Here is an 18,015-nt window from a genome sequence, read left to right as displayed (position 1 = left end):
CTTCATCACCCCCTACCCCCAAATCATCATCTTCTTCATCACCCCCACGTCTGAACTCCAACCCCACTCCAACCAACATATCTTCTTCATCACCCCCACCACCAAATAACACAATTTCTTCACACCCCACCATCCATCCCCACCAAATCGACGCTAGTTTCTTCAAGCAATTATTAGTCGGTCCTCAAAATTATAAAGCTCTTCAAAATCTAAAAAATAATTCCCAAAAAATTGTTGTATCAAAAAATAAAATAAAGAATTGCATCGTGGGCATTAACCTCATAACAATGGAGGTTTTGGATGCCTCTTCCTCCTATGGCTGCTTTCAAAGGAACAAGTGCTTTGAATATTATAGGTTTATCTTGTGTACCTTACGTTCGATATAGCGTATACCAACATATGTATGGTAAGGGACTTAGCATTGTTGAAAAAAATTAGATTTAAAGTTTCTGAGATGCGAAAGTCCCTGGATGAAATTAAAGCTCTGAGTGCTGCAATTGACAAGTTTACCGCAACAGGACATTTTCCAATCTGTGATTCTTGTGTCGGTGTTGCGGTTTCCGCTGAGAATATCTGAGTAGTAGCGCGTAATTAGTGAAATGTTAATAATAGAACAATTTGTAGTATGTTGGCAGCTAAATAGAAACTAAGAAGCTGGAATTGAGGTTTTGGCTGCATAGTTATGATAATTTTGTTGCTAAGATAAATCTCCATTGACCTCGTAACAAAATAAATAAAGCTTTTCATTTCTAAATTGGCTGCATAGTTATGGTAATTTTGTTGGTGGAATAAAGTTTATGGTGGTGAATATGGTGTTTATGACCTCATAACAATGGAGGTTTTGGGCATAGATTTCATAACAATGAAGGTTTTAGACATTGAAGAAGAAGAAGAAAAAAATAAAAAGAAAAAAGAAAGATTTATAAAAATAATAAATTTATTATTTTTTTCGAATTATGTTGACGTGGTGCTGACGTGGCAGGCGTGTGTGGAACACCGCACCACGTGCAAGTGGTGTAATGATTTACAGGAGGTAAAAAGTATCACTTTTTATAGTTTATGTGTGTAATAGGTCACTCAGATAGTTTAGGTGTGGCTTAAACTTTTCTTGTATAGTTTGGGGTGGAAACGATACCTTTTCTCAGAAAATATTTTAAACGTTTATAATTAGGCAATTCTTTCATAAAAAAAAAAATGATAATAGATAAAGGTACTGATTAATTGATGTTTAGTGAAGGATAAAAATTGAGCAACAAAAATGGATTTCAAATACAAGTTAACTTGTACGTTAATTAAAAAAAAATAGATTATTAAAATATTGAATATATTAATTGTTGGCAAGAATGCTCACGAGTACTTAAAGATTCTCCTTATAATGAATGATTAAATTAATTAACAAATGATTAAAATTAAATTTGGAGGAAAAATTAATGTTTCGAAGGAAAAATTGGTGCCTAATTATATTTAGTGGGTTAAAGGGTAATAGTGTAATTAAACACAGTTTGAACGTTTTCTGGACATAGGCTTTTGGCTATTTTGCTTTTTTTTTTTTTTTTCATTTTAAAATTAATTATCTATAATATATTAAAAGTGTGAAGACCTTATAAAGTGATTTGAACTTTTTCCTAATTAGAAAAATATTCCTAAAATAGAATAGAAAAATACTCCTAAAATAAGACTTTATTAAGAAAATATTTTTATAAATATTGAGATGTATGTTAAACTAGAGAAAAAATTGATTTACTTATTTGGAAAATATGATTGACGTACATCTAACTTGGTTCAGTTGCATGTCTAGATTAATGAATGCTTAATTTTCTAACCTTCAACTTCTTCACTATTTTACTCAACATAATAAAATTCAACGTGTAGGTATATATATTTTATTTGTTTTCATTCAAGTCATTCTTTCGTGTCAAAATTTTCGCTCAGACAAGAATTATTTTCATCAAAACTGAAGTTTTGTGATCACTATTGTATTATTTTGTTGTAGTTTACAGATCGTAGATGAATTCACAGGTGGAAGATGAATGTCAATCGGCTTTGAGGAATTTTTTTAGGTAAAGATTAAGTTTAATTTTATTATTTTTATATCTCTGTTTTGAGAATTTTTTGGTGTAAAGGTAAAGTTGTATTATTTTGATATCTCTATTGTCGTATTATTTTGTTATAGTTTACAGATGGTAGATGAGTGTCGGACGACTTTGAGAAATTTTTTGTGTAAGGATTAGATTTAATTATATTGTTTTAATGTCTCTATCATCGTATTGTTTGTTGATCGGGTTTGAGAAATTTTTTGGGTAAACGTTAGGTTCAATTAAATACATTCTACAAAAGATGTTGAATTTAATTATTGTATTTATCTTTATTATTTAAACAAATATCTTATTTAGTGTAACATTTGACATTAATAAAGTGAGATACACGCACAAGGCGCATACACCTAAACTATTAATTTAAAAAATAATAAATGAAATCGAAGAATTTTAATAAATTTATAAAAAGAGAAAAAGTCTTAAAAGTAAATATTAATAATAAAATATTATTATATTTTAAAATTAGTTATGCAAAAATTTCAGATAAATTTTTATATATATTAGAGATTTTGAAGTTTGTATAATAAATGAGCGGTGTCTAAAACAGCCATCGCTTAAAAGGTTTTCATCAATCACACTCCCCTTAAACCCTAGTCCCCTCTTTCTCTTCCTCAATGGGCGGTTCACGCCGGAAATACAAGCGCTCGCGTACAAAAGTTCGGGTCGGTCTACCAAAGAAGAACCCTAACATATTCAAACCGGCGTTTTCCCTTCCACCGAAGCTCCGATCACTTGTGAATTCTCATTGGGATGATAAAGGCAGCGTTATCGACAATTACAAGTCATTCGGCGTCGTTTCGAACCCTAATTTGCTCGGTGTTCGTTGCCGTACTTCGCATATGATTGAAGCGGATTCATTGCAGGTTCCGCCGCCAAAGAAGAGGAAGGTGGTAACGGAGGAAGGTTGTGGTGATGAGGGGGGTGATGGGCTTGAGGATTTGGATGATTCTGGTAGTGAAGTTGAGGAAGACGGTGAGTGCTTTTTATATTACTGTTACACTGTTTGTGGATGGTTGTTAATTGTTCATGATGTACTGTTTGTGGATGGTTGTTAATTGTTCATGATGTATTTATTGTATTGTGTTGTACTTTATTGTTTGGGTAGATTGAGTCATTTTCCGTCAATTCACAATGGCGATTCAATGGAGTGGGATGAGCACCACGAGGTCTCAGATTCAATTCCCAACATAGACAAACACTAGGTGATTTCTTGGTACCTGTTGCCGATGGGAGATGACAGGTATCCCTCGATTTAATCGAGATGCGGGCAGGTTTGCCTGAAGCTGATGAGAGATGGCAGGTATCCCTTGATATAATCGAGGCGCGCAGGCTTGCCCGAACACCGTGGTTATCAAAAAAAAAAAAAGTAAAGAAAAAAATGAGGAAAAATAAATAAGGTGCACCCAAGGTGTGACCTAATGGTCACGGAGGTAGTTTGGAACCACGAGGTCTCAGATTCAAATCTCATTGGAGACAAAAACACTAGGTGATTTTTTTTCATCTGGCCTAACCTTGGCGGACGGCTATCTGATACCCGTTGTTGGTGGGAGGTCACATCCATGGAATTAGTTAAGGTGTGCGAAGGCTAGCTCAAACACCACGGTTATTTAAAGAAAAAAGTATTGCTTCAAATAGAGCTACTATAAAAAGTTACCCTAAACTATAAAATAGGATTATTATATGATAATAAAGACAATGTGAAAAAAAAAGGTAACGATGTGATCCAATAAGTGGGTCGTTACACAAAATGCGACTTTTTGTTATTACCTAACGATGGACTTAATACAACAAATTTAAGTAACAATTAACCCCGACATTGTATTTAAACCGACCTCAGAATACAATACAATAGGTAAAACCATCCAAACAAGCTGTTTAGTTGCTGTTACTCTAGGAATTCACTTGTTTAATTAACTATGCTACCTCAGGTCTCAAACTAGTTGAGTGGGCTAAAAGTGAAGTACTTCATAATTCATATCCATTTTGCTTCATTTGTTCATTCATATCAATGCTAAAAATTGAGCCTTTTGAGGGAAATTAAGGGTTCACTATAACTAGAGGCTCTTAACTCTGATGTACAAGTCCCTAACAAGAATAAAAAGATTCTTAACAAACAATGAGGTGGAGGACCTAATGTGTAAGTGTAGCAACAATTAAGCATTTATCTCAGCTGGTTGGTGTGGCTATTTTGTTTACTCTGGAGAAGTTATCATGAGCTAAAAGTTCTGTTATATAGTTACCGACTTCAAAAATAAAAAAGTTCTGTTATATATAGCTGGACTATGGTTAGACTAGGATGGTGCAATGTCAATAATGCTAATGTTATTTGATATATTTAATGCATAGATTTCACATTATTTTTTGACCTAGTTAAAGAGATCTGATAAGATATACCATCTGGCTACTAAGAAATTTTCTTTTGCTTGGTTGTTGCGTCTATTGGAGCGTTTCTGGGCTGTGGGTTACCATAGTAGATTGGTATTAGATTATGAAACGCATACGATTTGCACCGCTTGCTTCAACTTCATTACTTGCGTCACCAAAAAGAACATACTACTATATAATGAATGGGAGTGCCAGCCTTCTGCTAAAGAAAAATACCTTTAGGTCCTTTTCCTCTTTTCTCTTTCAAAGAAGTCGTATCTGGAATGTTTCAAGTGATAGTGGAAACTTCCACACTTGCAGTATTCTGTTACTACTTAGCTGTGAAGTCAATGAGAAACTAAAATCACTATGCACAATATTTTCCTAATGGAGAAGAAGTTTCCAGTTAGGTAGTAAGGAGTTCATCTTGGAGAATGGAGAGAAGGATTGCAAGAGGCTGCACATGGAAATGCCAGTTAAATAGTCTTTTAGGATGAATAACAAATTACCGTTGCAGAATTAAGACAATGTCTAGATTCCTGTTTCACTCTTCCAACTGCAAACAAGCATGATGAATGATATGGTGGGTGACCTGTTATATTTGTTATATAGCAGTGAAGACAATTTAGTTTAATAAGAGTCTGATCCTTGTGTTTTTGTTTGTCATAGCATTCATATTCCATGATATTAATATGTGATACTTTTGATTCTGAACTTTAGATCTTAAGTCAGCCCTTGGGAAAAAACGAAGGGATGGAAAAAGTGCTCCTCTGCAACCACTGACTACTATACAACGAGTCTATATTAGCAGGCTTGTGGAGGAGTATGGAGATGATTATCAGGTAATAATGGGAGATTTACAAAATCATTTGGCATGTATTTTCTCTGTCGTTTACTTACTGGAGACATGGTTTTTTATCCTTTTTCCAGAGCATGTTCATGGACACAAAACTCAATAAAATGCAGCATTCTGTAGCAACATTAGAGAAACTCTGCAAAAGGTATCACATGTACATGGATAAAAATCCATTACTTGTTGGCTGTTGAAGACGATCCGGGATAATTCACATAACAATATGATATCCACACTCGGTAGGGTCACTCATTCATCAAGGGTGACTGTTAGCCAATCTTTGCACATCAGAGTGCTTGTATTAGGCTTCATTTGCAGAAATGGTGGAAATGAAGAGAGCCCGGATGCGATATTTAGCTTATTTTCCCGTTTCTGCTGATTTCTTTAGAATTTCCTTCTTGAAACTTGTTTCTTTGTAAAATGAGATCGGTATCACATTCAAACGATGGCTGTATTTTTCACATGTTGCCTCAATGGGACGCAACATATTATTTTGTCAATGCAAGGTTGCGTTCTCAGCCAACCAATAGATGGACACCCGATGCGGATAAGTATATAATTTTCCCTCAACATTCCTTCCTCTTTTCTCCATGTAACATTGAAACAAAGTGCCGCCTTTGCACTTTCGATCAGTTTCTTTGTGATACACACCATGTTGTTCGTCCCTTTCAAGTGTGATTTTGGTATTATCAATAGCGATATTGTTTATGTGGGAAAAAAAATCGTGATGGATATGTAATGACCATCTGAATGATTGAATTGATGACTGCTCTAATCTCTTCGACATAATGAAAAGGAGATATCAACAATTCAATTCTGACTTCTCAAGATAAAATCATGTCACCTAGATTTTTTTTAAAAAAGAGACCCTTTCTTTCAAATTCTAGCTTAAGTGGGACTATCGTGATGTGCAATAGTACCATACTCATTTTGCAAGTGAAGTAAATTCTTCTCCGATGCTCAATACTTGTTCTTAACCACCAAGGAATATGGTGGAAATATGGTTTTTTTCATCCTTAATTAAGTTTTCAAATTCGAGGAGAATGGAGAACCTAACAAGAACCATTCATTCCCTATAAATGCGAAGCTGAAAATAATGTAACGCCCCAATGTAGCAAATTACTAATGTCTTTTCTCTACACAAGTAACACAATGCACATCTAAATGCTGAGACAGTGAAATTCAGGTGCCAAATGATAAAAGGAAAAAAAAAAAGGTAAGAACTTCAAGGAACTGCCTTCTGGAAATCTCGTACTCCATTTATCCCAATTCATGTGAATTTGATTGGACAAGACATTTAAGAAAGATTTTTTTTTAACAAAAAACTTATAATCTACCATTTTAACAAAAAATTTCTAATCTAAGATAAACCACCCCACTTCTATTAATTATAAATTATCTCATAAGGATAAAATGAACATTTTAAAATTAAATTATTATTAAGGGTTTATCTGGTATGAGGAAAATGTTTTGTTAGAAAATAGATGAATTTCTACTTTTCTTCTAGTGTTTGATAAGTAAACGATCTAGAAAAATACTACGCTGGAGGAATGGGATAAGGAGTGAGGGCTCAGGACAGGTTGGGGGTGGAATGGTCAAAGGGTGGGGATGGGATGCTGGGTGTGGGAAGAAACCAATGAATGTGAATTATCAATTATAAAACTTGTTTTCCCTGCTTTTAGTAGAAAGTCTTCTCCTCATTTTGAAGAGCTTTGTTTTTCAAAATTTTTGATAAACCAAACACGATAAAATTGAAAAACATAATTTTTTGCTAATCCCAAGAAGACTCCAAATATAAAAATGGTCATTCTCTTTTAATTGAATTAAACAAAAAAAATCATCACATAAATTAAAAGGGTGAAGTAATAGGAGATTTTGAGTTCCACAAAACAATTTCTCTTACAAAGTACGGCTTGAGTTACTTGATCCAATACCAAATTCTTAAAAACAGGTAACATAACAAAATTATGCAAATATTTACAAATTTTAGCTGCACTTGTTTGGGGCATGAACAGCAGAAACACAGAGAAATGTAACAAAATCTATGTTGCTGGAATCCCTCAAAAAAGAAACTACACTCATTTCGGATCCTCCAAAAATATTTCTCTAAAAATGCAATATTTCTGGAGGATCCGGAATGGGTACAACAACATTTTGAATTCAAATCCAAGCAAAACATAGAAGAAAATGCAGGAGAACCAAATGCTACTACGCAAGACTAATATTATTGTTCAGACGCCAATAAATGCCCGACACTGAGATTCCCAATGCTCCTTAGCAAGCCGAAGTCTCTCTACTCTCTCGGTTTGAAGGCGCTCTTTCCAATAATCAGGGCAACTGTTCAAAAATGTGGATGTGAATTAGAACATAAGCAACAAGAGTGCATAAAGTATAACCTCCTACAGACTTGATAGACATAATCCGACCACCCATTACAGAAGAAAGAATACCTTCTACTCAGTAGAATGTTGAGCTCCTCCAGATGCACAGCACCTTCATACACTCCTTCCTGATCCAAACAACAAAAAATATGAGATAGACTGTTATGTCACAAATCATGAGTAACATCGTACCAGCACAAAGTAAATCAGAACTGAATAAGAAATAAGCTGGTGCAGAAGCTAGAAAACTGAGAGATCAATCACAACCGAACAGATATTATTGAATACTAATTTCTTTGCAATTTATGTCTATCACTAAAATAATGTTCGGAAATTTCTTAAGAACAGTACTCTTGCATTATTAAGCAGATTTTGCAAAGCAGGCACATCTTGGTATTTCTCATGAGTTCAAAAGTCCATGTAAAAATTTCCTTGTTTCAGGGATGATGGTAGGGAAGCTGCTATATTGTAAACGGAGGAAACAAGCCCAGAGAAATATTTTGATTCAAGTAACTTTTTTATCCTCTCTGATGTGACAGTACCACTCAGTTAAACATAGGCAATTTGGTATTCAGTGTTCAAAAAAATACTGGGGCTTTGTAACATATTATTCACAAGTATTGAGACTTTGCACTGGTGGAGGTGACATGTATCTTGTGGAATTAGTTAAGGTGTGAGCAAGCTAGTCCGGACACCAAAGTTATTAAAAAAAAAGTATGAATCTTTGCTCTCAAGCCACTGAATGAAGATCGAAAGTTTAACTAACCTCTCGGCAGAGAGGGCATTTTTCCTTGGGATTTGCCGCCTGCAGTCCATCCACTATGGTCACTGATGCACCTTTGCAAGCACAGATATAGCAGAAGATATGACCACAAGTGAGAGACACTGGGTCAAATACGGTATCCTGCATAAACAGATGTATTTACAGCACTGTTCCATAAAAAAAGAAACCCCAAAGTTAACCTCCGCTTTATATATCCTGCATGCTAAATGGATGACAAATGATAAATCTAATTGGGAAGTTTCTGCAAGGATTGCTAGGATATAGCGCAACAATACGTTTTTCTTGAAGAGAAACTGATATGCTGAAAATTACAGAGATAACAACCTTTCAGCTAAGCTACACTAGCAACTGATGACATGCAACAGAGTTTGAAGTCAAAGCAACAAGATGTATTTCAAGTATCATATCTGGTATTTTTGAGAAACTTTCCTAGATTTAATATTCAGTAGGCTAGTTTATTAGGGATTGGATAAGTGCTGGTCCCAGCATTTCGCTCCAGAAGATTCACCATAGCAGCTTTTCCCTTTTAAAAAAACTCATGTTGGTCAACTTTGTAACAGCCTAGTTCGTGATTCACTTATCTAAGCAACAAAATGGTTATCTCTACTCACAGGTCAATTTGTGCTGCGACCACAATGTTTTTTTTTTTTTTTTATTAATCGGAGTCTAAGTTTGTCTACATGTCTGCAATAAGCAGAAGAAGTCCCTAGAGTTGCAAGGCAGAATTTGATAAAGCTGCAAGGCATAAGGTTGTGAATGTAGCTCATTTAATGGTAGGGTGGGCATAGTTTGGGTAAAACCAAAGTACGAATATTTTGGATTTTCATATCACGCATTGAATTATAGATTTTACTTTAAAAATTTTCAGATTTGGGACTCTTGATTTTTGGATATCCGAAGAATATCTGAAATTTGCATACCTTATATTCATCTCCACTGATTAGACACTAGCCCATATACCTAACACTAAGTCATTCATTGTGATTGTATTTTCCATTGTCATTTGAGGAGTTATGACACTGTGTCCTTAAGTAGGTATATTAATTATGTTTAAATCGCATAGAGTTCATAACGACTGAATTGTAGCTAATCCAATTATGAACTATTATAGCATGATCTATCTAGACATGATTATTCTTTTAGATTAGGATTTGCTAGATAATAGTTTCATAGCTAAAGGGGAATTTCTTCTTCTTTTTTTTTCGAGTGGTGGTGGTGCTGCTGGGGTATGTGGTGGGGGTAATACTTGGATGATAACATAAAATACACGATATGGCGAAAGAGCGAGCACGTACCAAACAAATGGAACAGGTCAAATCAATATCAAGCTTGATAGAATCAAAGAGCTCACAAGTGAGAGATGGTTTCCCTTCACTGAACGCCAGGAAGCAACCATCAAAAAGTGCAAGAGCTTTTCCATTTTTTTCCTTGTTTTCTCTCAAATTGATGTGAAAAGCCATAAGTTCACACAGCCAGGGGGACTGAAGGATCTCAATGTGCATACTTTGAGCTTGCGACTTGAATGCCTGGCCTTGCTTGGAATAATGAATCTACAGACAGACGAGGGAAAGTTAATCAAGGAAACAAACTCAGTTAATATGCTGAATTAATTGTCCATAAGGGAAATACCTTGTCATATTTCTTAAGTATTTTACGCACGGCAATTGCATTGATTATAGCATAGGTGACAAGATCCTTTCCTTCTTGAACTAAAGCAATATGGTTTCCTTGTATTCTTTCTTTGAGCAAGATAAGATACTTGCGGAAACCCGATGAGAGATGCAATCCAAGCAGTCTCTGCGCACGTTTATTGAAGCTGCCAACAACTTCAGACATCTCCTTAAGCAGAGATGGAAAAAAGCTTCCATCACAAACTACAGAGACGAGGAAAACTTAGTCAAAACTTCAAAAGGCTAGGAATTTCTTTATTTCTTTTTTACCCAAATCAATCTATCCTGTATTACGTTAATCTGAAGCGTAACGAACACTAAATTCAAGAATGCAATTGAAGCAGTAAATAATGCTCATCAGAGATGTAAATAACCAGGGATTCTAAATATGTTTAAGCAATATAACTCAATAGATTAATCAGAACCTAATAATGATAATTGGTATACAACATACTACGAAACAAAAACAGAAGTTTTTTTTTTCAGAAGCTTTAAAAGTTATCCTAGTGCATATATTGTCAAATACTCACAAGGGGTGAATTTCTTCTTTTGCTTTCACCAATTCAATCCATTAAACTAGATTAATTTGAAAATGGAAAGAAAACTAAATTCCAGGGTGAAAGGAATGTTGCATCTATGCTCACGAGATGTAATCAACAAGAAATTCCCTGTATGCTTAAGGAATAGAAATCGAAAGACCACTTAAAAGTTAGAACCTTACAAAATGATTGACATAAAATATAGTACAAAAACAACAAGAAAGTTCATTGATTTTACAGGTTTTAAAGTTTGCTTCAGTGCATAAATTTATCAAAATCTTAGAAGGGGGTAATTTCTTTTTTTCTTTTCTCTCTTTTACCAAATTTAAGCTATCCTATTCCAAAATAAACAATGAATATGTAAATGACACAAAAGCAACAAATATACTCATTAGAGAAGAACCAACCACAAATCTATAAACATTTAAGCAATTTCAAACTCAATAAACTAGTCGTGTATAAGCAACAAAATTTGAACCTAAGGCCTACTGATTATTAACCAAATTTAAGCTATCCTTTTTTTTTTAAAATAATCTTGGTGCAGATACCTTTCATCTCCCATCAACAACAATAGATCCCAAGTAACAAGTATCCACCAAGACTCGGACAAATAAGAAAAAATCACCTAGTATTTTTATCTCTACTGATATTTGAACCTGAGAGCTACTGATTCTCAACCAATTTAAGCTCTCCCTATTTCAAACGAGTGGTACCTGAACCAGTTTGCACAACTAATTCACGAGATAACTATCATCTTCCAACAACAACAAATCTCAGGCAGCCACCTTTCATCCGGGGTTCATATGAACTTCTTCGACGGAAAATTATGTTATTTTTATATAGTTAAATTTTTTATTTTTTTTAATATATAATAGATGTTAAACCACTTCGGTTAATTATATGTTTACTTTTGAAGCCCTAAATGAAAATGCTGGATCCACCAAAACTACCACCCATGAAAAAAAAATCACCTAATATTTTTTTCTGGACGACACTGATATTCAAATTGTTAACTAAATTAAATCCATTCTATACAAAATAATTTCAAATCAACCAAAAATTTACATGTACATACTTAACCAAATATAAATTCAACAGATTAAAACAAACCAGTGCATTGATGGTGTGAACAAGTGGAGCTATCATGAACATTATTAGTACTATTTGTATCTGCAGACACTGAAGCAAAACTGTGTGTTGATTGATGACATCTCCGACATCTCTTCAAAATTTTCTTCAATTTCTTAATACCTACACGCGGTAATTTCTTATTCTGGCATTGCTTTTCCATATACTCTTCATATTTCTTGCAAAATTTCATCTTCAAATATTCAAAAATAGTATTAATAATAATAATTTAGAGTTGCCAGCACTTATATAAGTGAAAAAATACTGAAAAATCTCTGTAATTTTTTTTTAGACTTTATCTGTATGGCCTTAAAAGGTGGAAAGAGTGACACATGACATTGTTGAAGATCACAGATAAATTAATTTTGAGAAAAGTTGGAGAAATTTATGATAATTTCACGGGAAAAGAGGGAAGTTTTTGGATAGTGTGAAAGGTAGCAAAATTTGTTATAGCAGTGTGGTTATTTATAAAAGGCGTTGGAATTTGTGCGCTTAAGGTTGAGTTTCAATTTTAAATTATTTTAAAATCTCTATGTTAATATACATAACATATACGAGGGATTTTTGTAATATGTTTAGGGAGTTGAATTTTTTATTATATTTGAAACATAAATTATGTATTATTATAATTTTTAGAAATTTTATACTGTATGATATTATTATCTCGTTTCATAATAGTTATCAGATTTTACTTTTTGAAAGTGAATTTAATTAATTTTAAAATTAAATTAATTTAATATTTTATATTTAAATATTTAAAATTATATAATAAATTATAAAAAAAATTCATATTAATAATGACATAAAATGCACGTGGAAGTATTACATTTACCAAAATAAGTACTTGTGCTGTCCAGGTACATATTGTCTAACTTGTATTAAGATTTTCTTTCATAATAGAAAATTTAATTAAATTTTTTAAAAATAAATTTTAAATATTTATGTGATTATAAGTTATTTTATGAATCATTTCATTTAATAAAAGTGATCCATGGCAACAAATTTAGGATTTTAAAAAATTCTTTTTATAGTTCTGTTTGCTTGATTTAAAAAAGGCAAATGTATGCTATTTTTATAACAATCAGGATATTGATGCCTCAAACTATTTTCGGAAGACAACAAATGTTGTATAGTTCATATGTGATTTTGACCTTTTCTTATTTAAACTAGATATTGTAGTCCGTGCGAGCACGGACCCAACATATGTTATTTATATTATCTTAATTTATGTAGCACAAATAGTATTTGGAGTGTCAATTGAATTTTTATTAATATAAATTTTTAAATAATTTAAGTTGCTAATCATTGTGATTTATAGTATGCTAACCATTGTGATTTATTGTATCTTTTATGTAATTTAGTAATTTATGTTACTCGCTTTGTCCTAATTTTAGAATTTAGTGAGTCAATCAAATTTATTTTACTAATTTATTTTTTAAAATATTGTAAGTTGTTAATCGTTGTGATTTTAGTATCTTTTAATGTAATTTCAAATAATTTATTTTACTTGCTTTATCGCAATTTATGTGACATTATTAGAATTTCAAAAGTCAATCATATTTTTTACTATATATTTTTAAAATATTGTAAGATGTTAATAGTTATGACTTATAATTATTTTTTTGCATAATTTTTAAATATATAATATTTTACCAAAATAAAATAAATAAATTAAAATAAACAAAGTACTAAATTTTTAAAATATGCTAAATTCGAAAACATCATTTGGATCAATCAATTACTAAATTAAAATAATAAAACATGCATATTATAGAATGTCAAAACTATCCCGAATTTACGTGATACAAATATAATTTAGATAATCAATCAGATTCTTAATATGATTTTAAATATTTTAAATTGTTGGCTATTGTAATTTATAATATTTTTTTATGTAATTTTCAAATAATATATGTTACTCTCCTTATCCAAATTTTTATGGCATTGATATTCAATTATATTCTTAAAATAATTTAAGTTTTTAATTATTATGATTTATAATACTTTTTCTTCTATTCTAATTTAAGTAGTACTGAAATAAATTCGAGAGTCAACCAAATTTTATGATTGAAGCAACGAAATGAATATATTCTAAATGACTTATAATACCTAATTAAGTTATATAGCAAAATTACTCTAAGAAAATATTTGTGAAAAAAATTAAATGAGTCTCATATAAGATGTCATGCTAATTTAAAACATCAAGAATTAATTTATCATTTTATGTCCATTTTATTTTTATTAAATATTATTAAATTTTTAATACCTAAATAACTTATAATAATTAATTAGGCGTGATATAGTAAAATTACGGTTGAAGCAGCTGAAGTAGACATGTCATAAATGTCTATTTTATCTTTTTTTTTTATTAAATATTATTAATTTTCTTATATGTAAATGTCTTACAATAATTAATTAGGGGTAATATAGTAAAATCATGGAGCAAACATACTTGTGATTTTTTTTAAATAGGTCTCAGATAAGATATCCTATTAATTTAAAACATCAAGAATTGATTTATCATTTATATCTATTTTATTACTTATTAAATAGTATTAATTTTTTAATACCTAGATAACTTATAATAATTAATTTGAGGTGATATAATAAAACTACATTGAAGCAGCTGAAGCAGACATATCATAAATGTCTATTTTACCCTTTTTAATTAAGTATTATTAATTTTTTTATATATAAATAATTTAAAATAATTAATTAGGGATAATATAGTAAAATCACGGAACAGCTGAAGCAGATGAAGAAGCAGACATGTTGACGAAGAACTGTCTGCTTCTTCACTCTTATTAATAGTAGTAATAGTAATTATAACAGTAAATATTTTTTTAAATGAAACATATAATGTATATTAATTTGCAATATCATACACTTTTATTTTATGTACCACTTTTCGAATTGAGTTTCAAACAATTTTTTCCATCGTGAATTTTTTATATATATTTTAAATATTTTAAATTATCTATTATTATGACTTATATTACTTTTTATTAAGTTTCAAATAAATAATTTAAAAGAAGTTTCATGCCTAAAGTTTACAGAAGTTAAAATGTTTGATACTTTGGAATACCAAACGATCAATAAAAATTAATTTTTGTATAACTAGAACATGTATTTATAATCGTCCGTATTTTTCGTACATTCAAAGAATTGTTATGTGAAGGCAAAATGACCTTGTGGACCCTTGTACTATATCAGTTTTGTAAGTTTGATGCTTCTACCTATATGTTTGTTATCTGAACCCCTGAACCCATTAAAAAGTAACTTTTTAAACATAATTTCTGATGTGGCATCCTATGTGGCTGGAACTACTTAGGAGCGTGTGTTTTACACTCCAGCAGCGTGTCAGCCAAAAAATTAAAGGACCCCAACGGTCAAAAAGGGTTTCAACACCCATTATAAATGCTCCTTCTTCCTCATTTGCTTCCAACACCATTGTTGGAGCAATTTGAGCATTTTTTTTCATCCGTTCTTCTTCATTTTTTCTCTCTCCAAGTTCTTGTTCATTAATTTTTTTTTTCTTGCTATGCTTGTAATATTGAAAAATTAATTTTTTATTTAATTTTTTGCAACACCATGACAGTTCGAATTTGTTATTGTGGACTTTACGCGGAATTTAAGATGTCAAGAACACCAACCAATCCGGGAAGAATGTTTTGGGGCTCTCAAAAATATCAGGTTGGTACTGGTTGTGGATTCTTTCGATGGGCCGATGAAAATGAACAATATAAAGGTAGACATCTAAGGCAACAAAGACAACAAGGACTGATATAAATGTCCAAAATTTTCGGACCCAATTCTGAATTGACCAAAAAACCCTAAAATTTTATCAAAATAACAAAAAATGTCATCGAAGGCGTAAAAACAACAGTATATAGCTTTTATACGAGCATTAGACTACAAACAAACCAAAAGCCCCAAATTTTCGGTCTCAATTTTTCAGTTTATGAAAACTCGAAAACCCAAAATTCTAATCAAAACCAGATATATGCCATTGAAGCATATCATCACTACAAATACTAACCACAATAACACTACATGCGAAAAAGAATAAAATCACACAAAAAATTGCAGAAAAATGTTCGTAATCTGGAAAACCCTAAAATCAGTAGAACGGACCACCATTTAATTGACTACAAGTTTCAGAATAAACAACCACATACTACAACTACACCAAAATATTAAATACTTACAAGGATTGCAACAACAATCACCAACTATCGGCCTAAATTACCCTAAAATCGTGCTAATCTTTCAATTTCGGATGAGAGAGAGAGGAGAGGCGAAGAAATAGGCGTAACATGACCTAAAATTTAGGTCAAATTTTACTATTTATATTCTACACACGTCATTTCATACGTGGAAATTATTTTATACAAAATTAATGACGTGACAGCGATTGTGCAACACGTACAGCTTAGTAGACCGATAGAGGGTTTAAAAAATTATTTTTTAATGGGTTCAGGGGTTCAGATGATAAACATGTAAGTAGAATCGTCCAACTTACAAAACTGACATAGTATAGGGGTGTAGAAGGTCATTTTGCCTTTATGTGAAAGTAATCCGTTATGAATATATACTTCCTTTTTGGCGCAAACAAAGGAAAATAGCACTAACAAAAAATTGTGTGATCAGTTATTAATTGCTTCCAGTTTCCAAACAAAAATAGGTTGGTGGATGGTGACACGGTTAGAATAATATATTTATGCCTCTCTACTTGATACAGTTTAGTACATTGAAAGAAAAAAGTACCTGATATAGTACAATGAAGGATCTTATAGTTATTGATACAGTAAAAGTACTTGATGGTAATCTGTTTGGTCAAGGTCCTAAGTTATGCATGCTATTGCTATGGTATCAATAGATTTACTACTATTTTAGCATTGTTATCAAACGTTGTAAGTTGAGCTTCTATTTCTCGCAAGCTTCTAAAATGTCAAAAATATATTCTTTATATAAAAAAAATAGTAGATATTTGAAAAAATCGAGAGGTTGATCAAACTTTTAGAGAAAAAAAATATTTTTGAGTCAAAAATTGTTTTTTAAAGTAAAGCAGGTAATTTTTTCCAATACACATTTTGGGAAATTAGTCAAAGTCAAGCACAATATACTGATCTAACAATAGCCAAAATATTTTTCAAATTGATTACTCAAACACATTATATTCTGCTACTATCCAAAGATATTTTTTGAAAGCATTTTGCAAAATAAATAGATTTTGAAAATTTGACCAATAAGATAATTAGCTATATTAATTATAAAGGAACAGGAGTATAATGTATAAATTATTTTTAAAAAATAATATTAAAATTGTTATACAAAATAATTTAAAATTATACAAAAAAAGGAATTATGCATAAATTATTATTTAGGTTTTATATATTGTAAATGCAATTTTACTTATAAATGCTCTTACTCTCATATTATCACACACATGTTAATTATTTCGTCTTATATTCTATATATAAAATAATACATAAATTCTTTTATAACTTTAACTCGTATTAGTTATTGTACAAGATCTTATTTTTACGTTTAATTCATAGAAGTTATACGAAATTAAGTGTTCTATTTGTGAAACTGTTGCATAAAATTCACTTATTACTATTATAAAAATAATTGAAATCTACTATCTTTTATAGTTGATGCCAACTTTAAATACCAATTTTCTTCCTCATACAATAGTGTGGCTATTTGACAGCGTCAACCTAATCCTGAGATCATGCAGTAGGCATGTTTTATTACTTTGATCTTTTCGCTTTGGAATAAAATGAAATTATATGCTTCTAAAATGATAGTGATAAGAAAATAAAAGCCTATTGATTGATTGTTTTTTTAATGATTAATTTGTTGTGACCTTTGTGGAATTGGTTAAAACCATGATAAACAAGGATAACTATTGGTGGCTTGATTTGGCCCAAATAAAATATGCTTAGGTGAAGTTTCCGTGACCGTCCAAAAGATAATTAATGTAACAAGACTATATAATAAATTTTTATAAAATAGAAAACAAAATGTAAGACCAAAGTTTTACAGGATGCCTAACCTATCTGTCATTGTTAATTTGTCATCTTAAATTGAATGCTTCTTACCCAAGAATAGCATTAAAAAGAACTAGTTGAATCCACTTAAAAGCGTTTCTGAATTTTATGTTTTTTTTTTCTTTTGGTCAAAAACTAGATGAG

At 31.3% G+C, this 18,015-nt stretch overlaps 2 protein-coding genes across 2 annotated transcripts; one reads left to right on the top strand and one right to left on the bottom strand.

Annotated features, from left to right (window-relative positions):
• The first annotated feature begins 2,600 nt into the window (after positions 1–2,600).
• LOC107854423 lies at positions 2,601–5,840 on the top strand. Its single transcript, XM_016699437.2, has 3 exons — positions 2,601–3,068; positions 5,181–5,302; positions 5,391–5,840. Exons 1-3 carry the CDS (start codon positions 2,711–2,713, stop codon positions 5,505–5,507), a joined length of 597 nt encoding a protein of 198 aa, XP_016554923.1. The 5' UTR covers positions 2,601–2,710; the 3' UTR covers positions 5,508–5,840.
• Positions 5,841–7,251: 1,411 nt separating this feature from the next.
• LOC107854425 (probable E3 ubiquitin-protein ligase BAH1-like 1) lies at positions 7,252–12,260 on the bottom strand. The gene is made up of 6 exons (XM_016699438.2): positions 11,798–12,260; positions 10,108–10,352; positions 9,774–10,028; positions 8,461–8,598; positions 7,764–7,822; positions 7,252–7,650 (listed from the first exon to the last, which is right to left on the bottom strand). Exons 1-6 carry the CDS (start codon positions 12,006–12,008, stop codon positions 7,545–7,547), a joined length of 1,014 nt encoding a protein of 337 aa, XP_016554924.1. The 5' UTR covers positions 12,009–12,260; the 3' UTR covers positions 7,252–7,544.
• Positions 12,261–18,015: the final 5,755 nt, after the last annotated feature.

The sequence above is a fragment of the Capsicum annuum genome, chromosome 3 (assembly GCF_002878395.1).
Source record: "Capsicum annuum cultivar UCD-10X-F1 chromosome 3, UCD10Xv1.1, whole genome shotgun sequence".
NCBI lineage: Eukaryota > Viridiplantae > Streptophyta > Magnoliopsida > Solanales > Solanaceae > Capsicum > Capsicum annuum.
The sequence above is the reverse complement of the archived record's forward strand: the minus strand, read 5'-3'. Positions and strand labels throughout refer to the sequence as shown.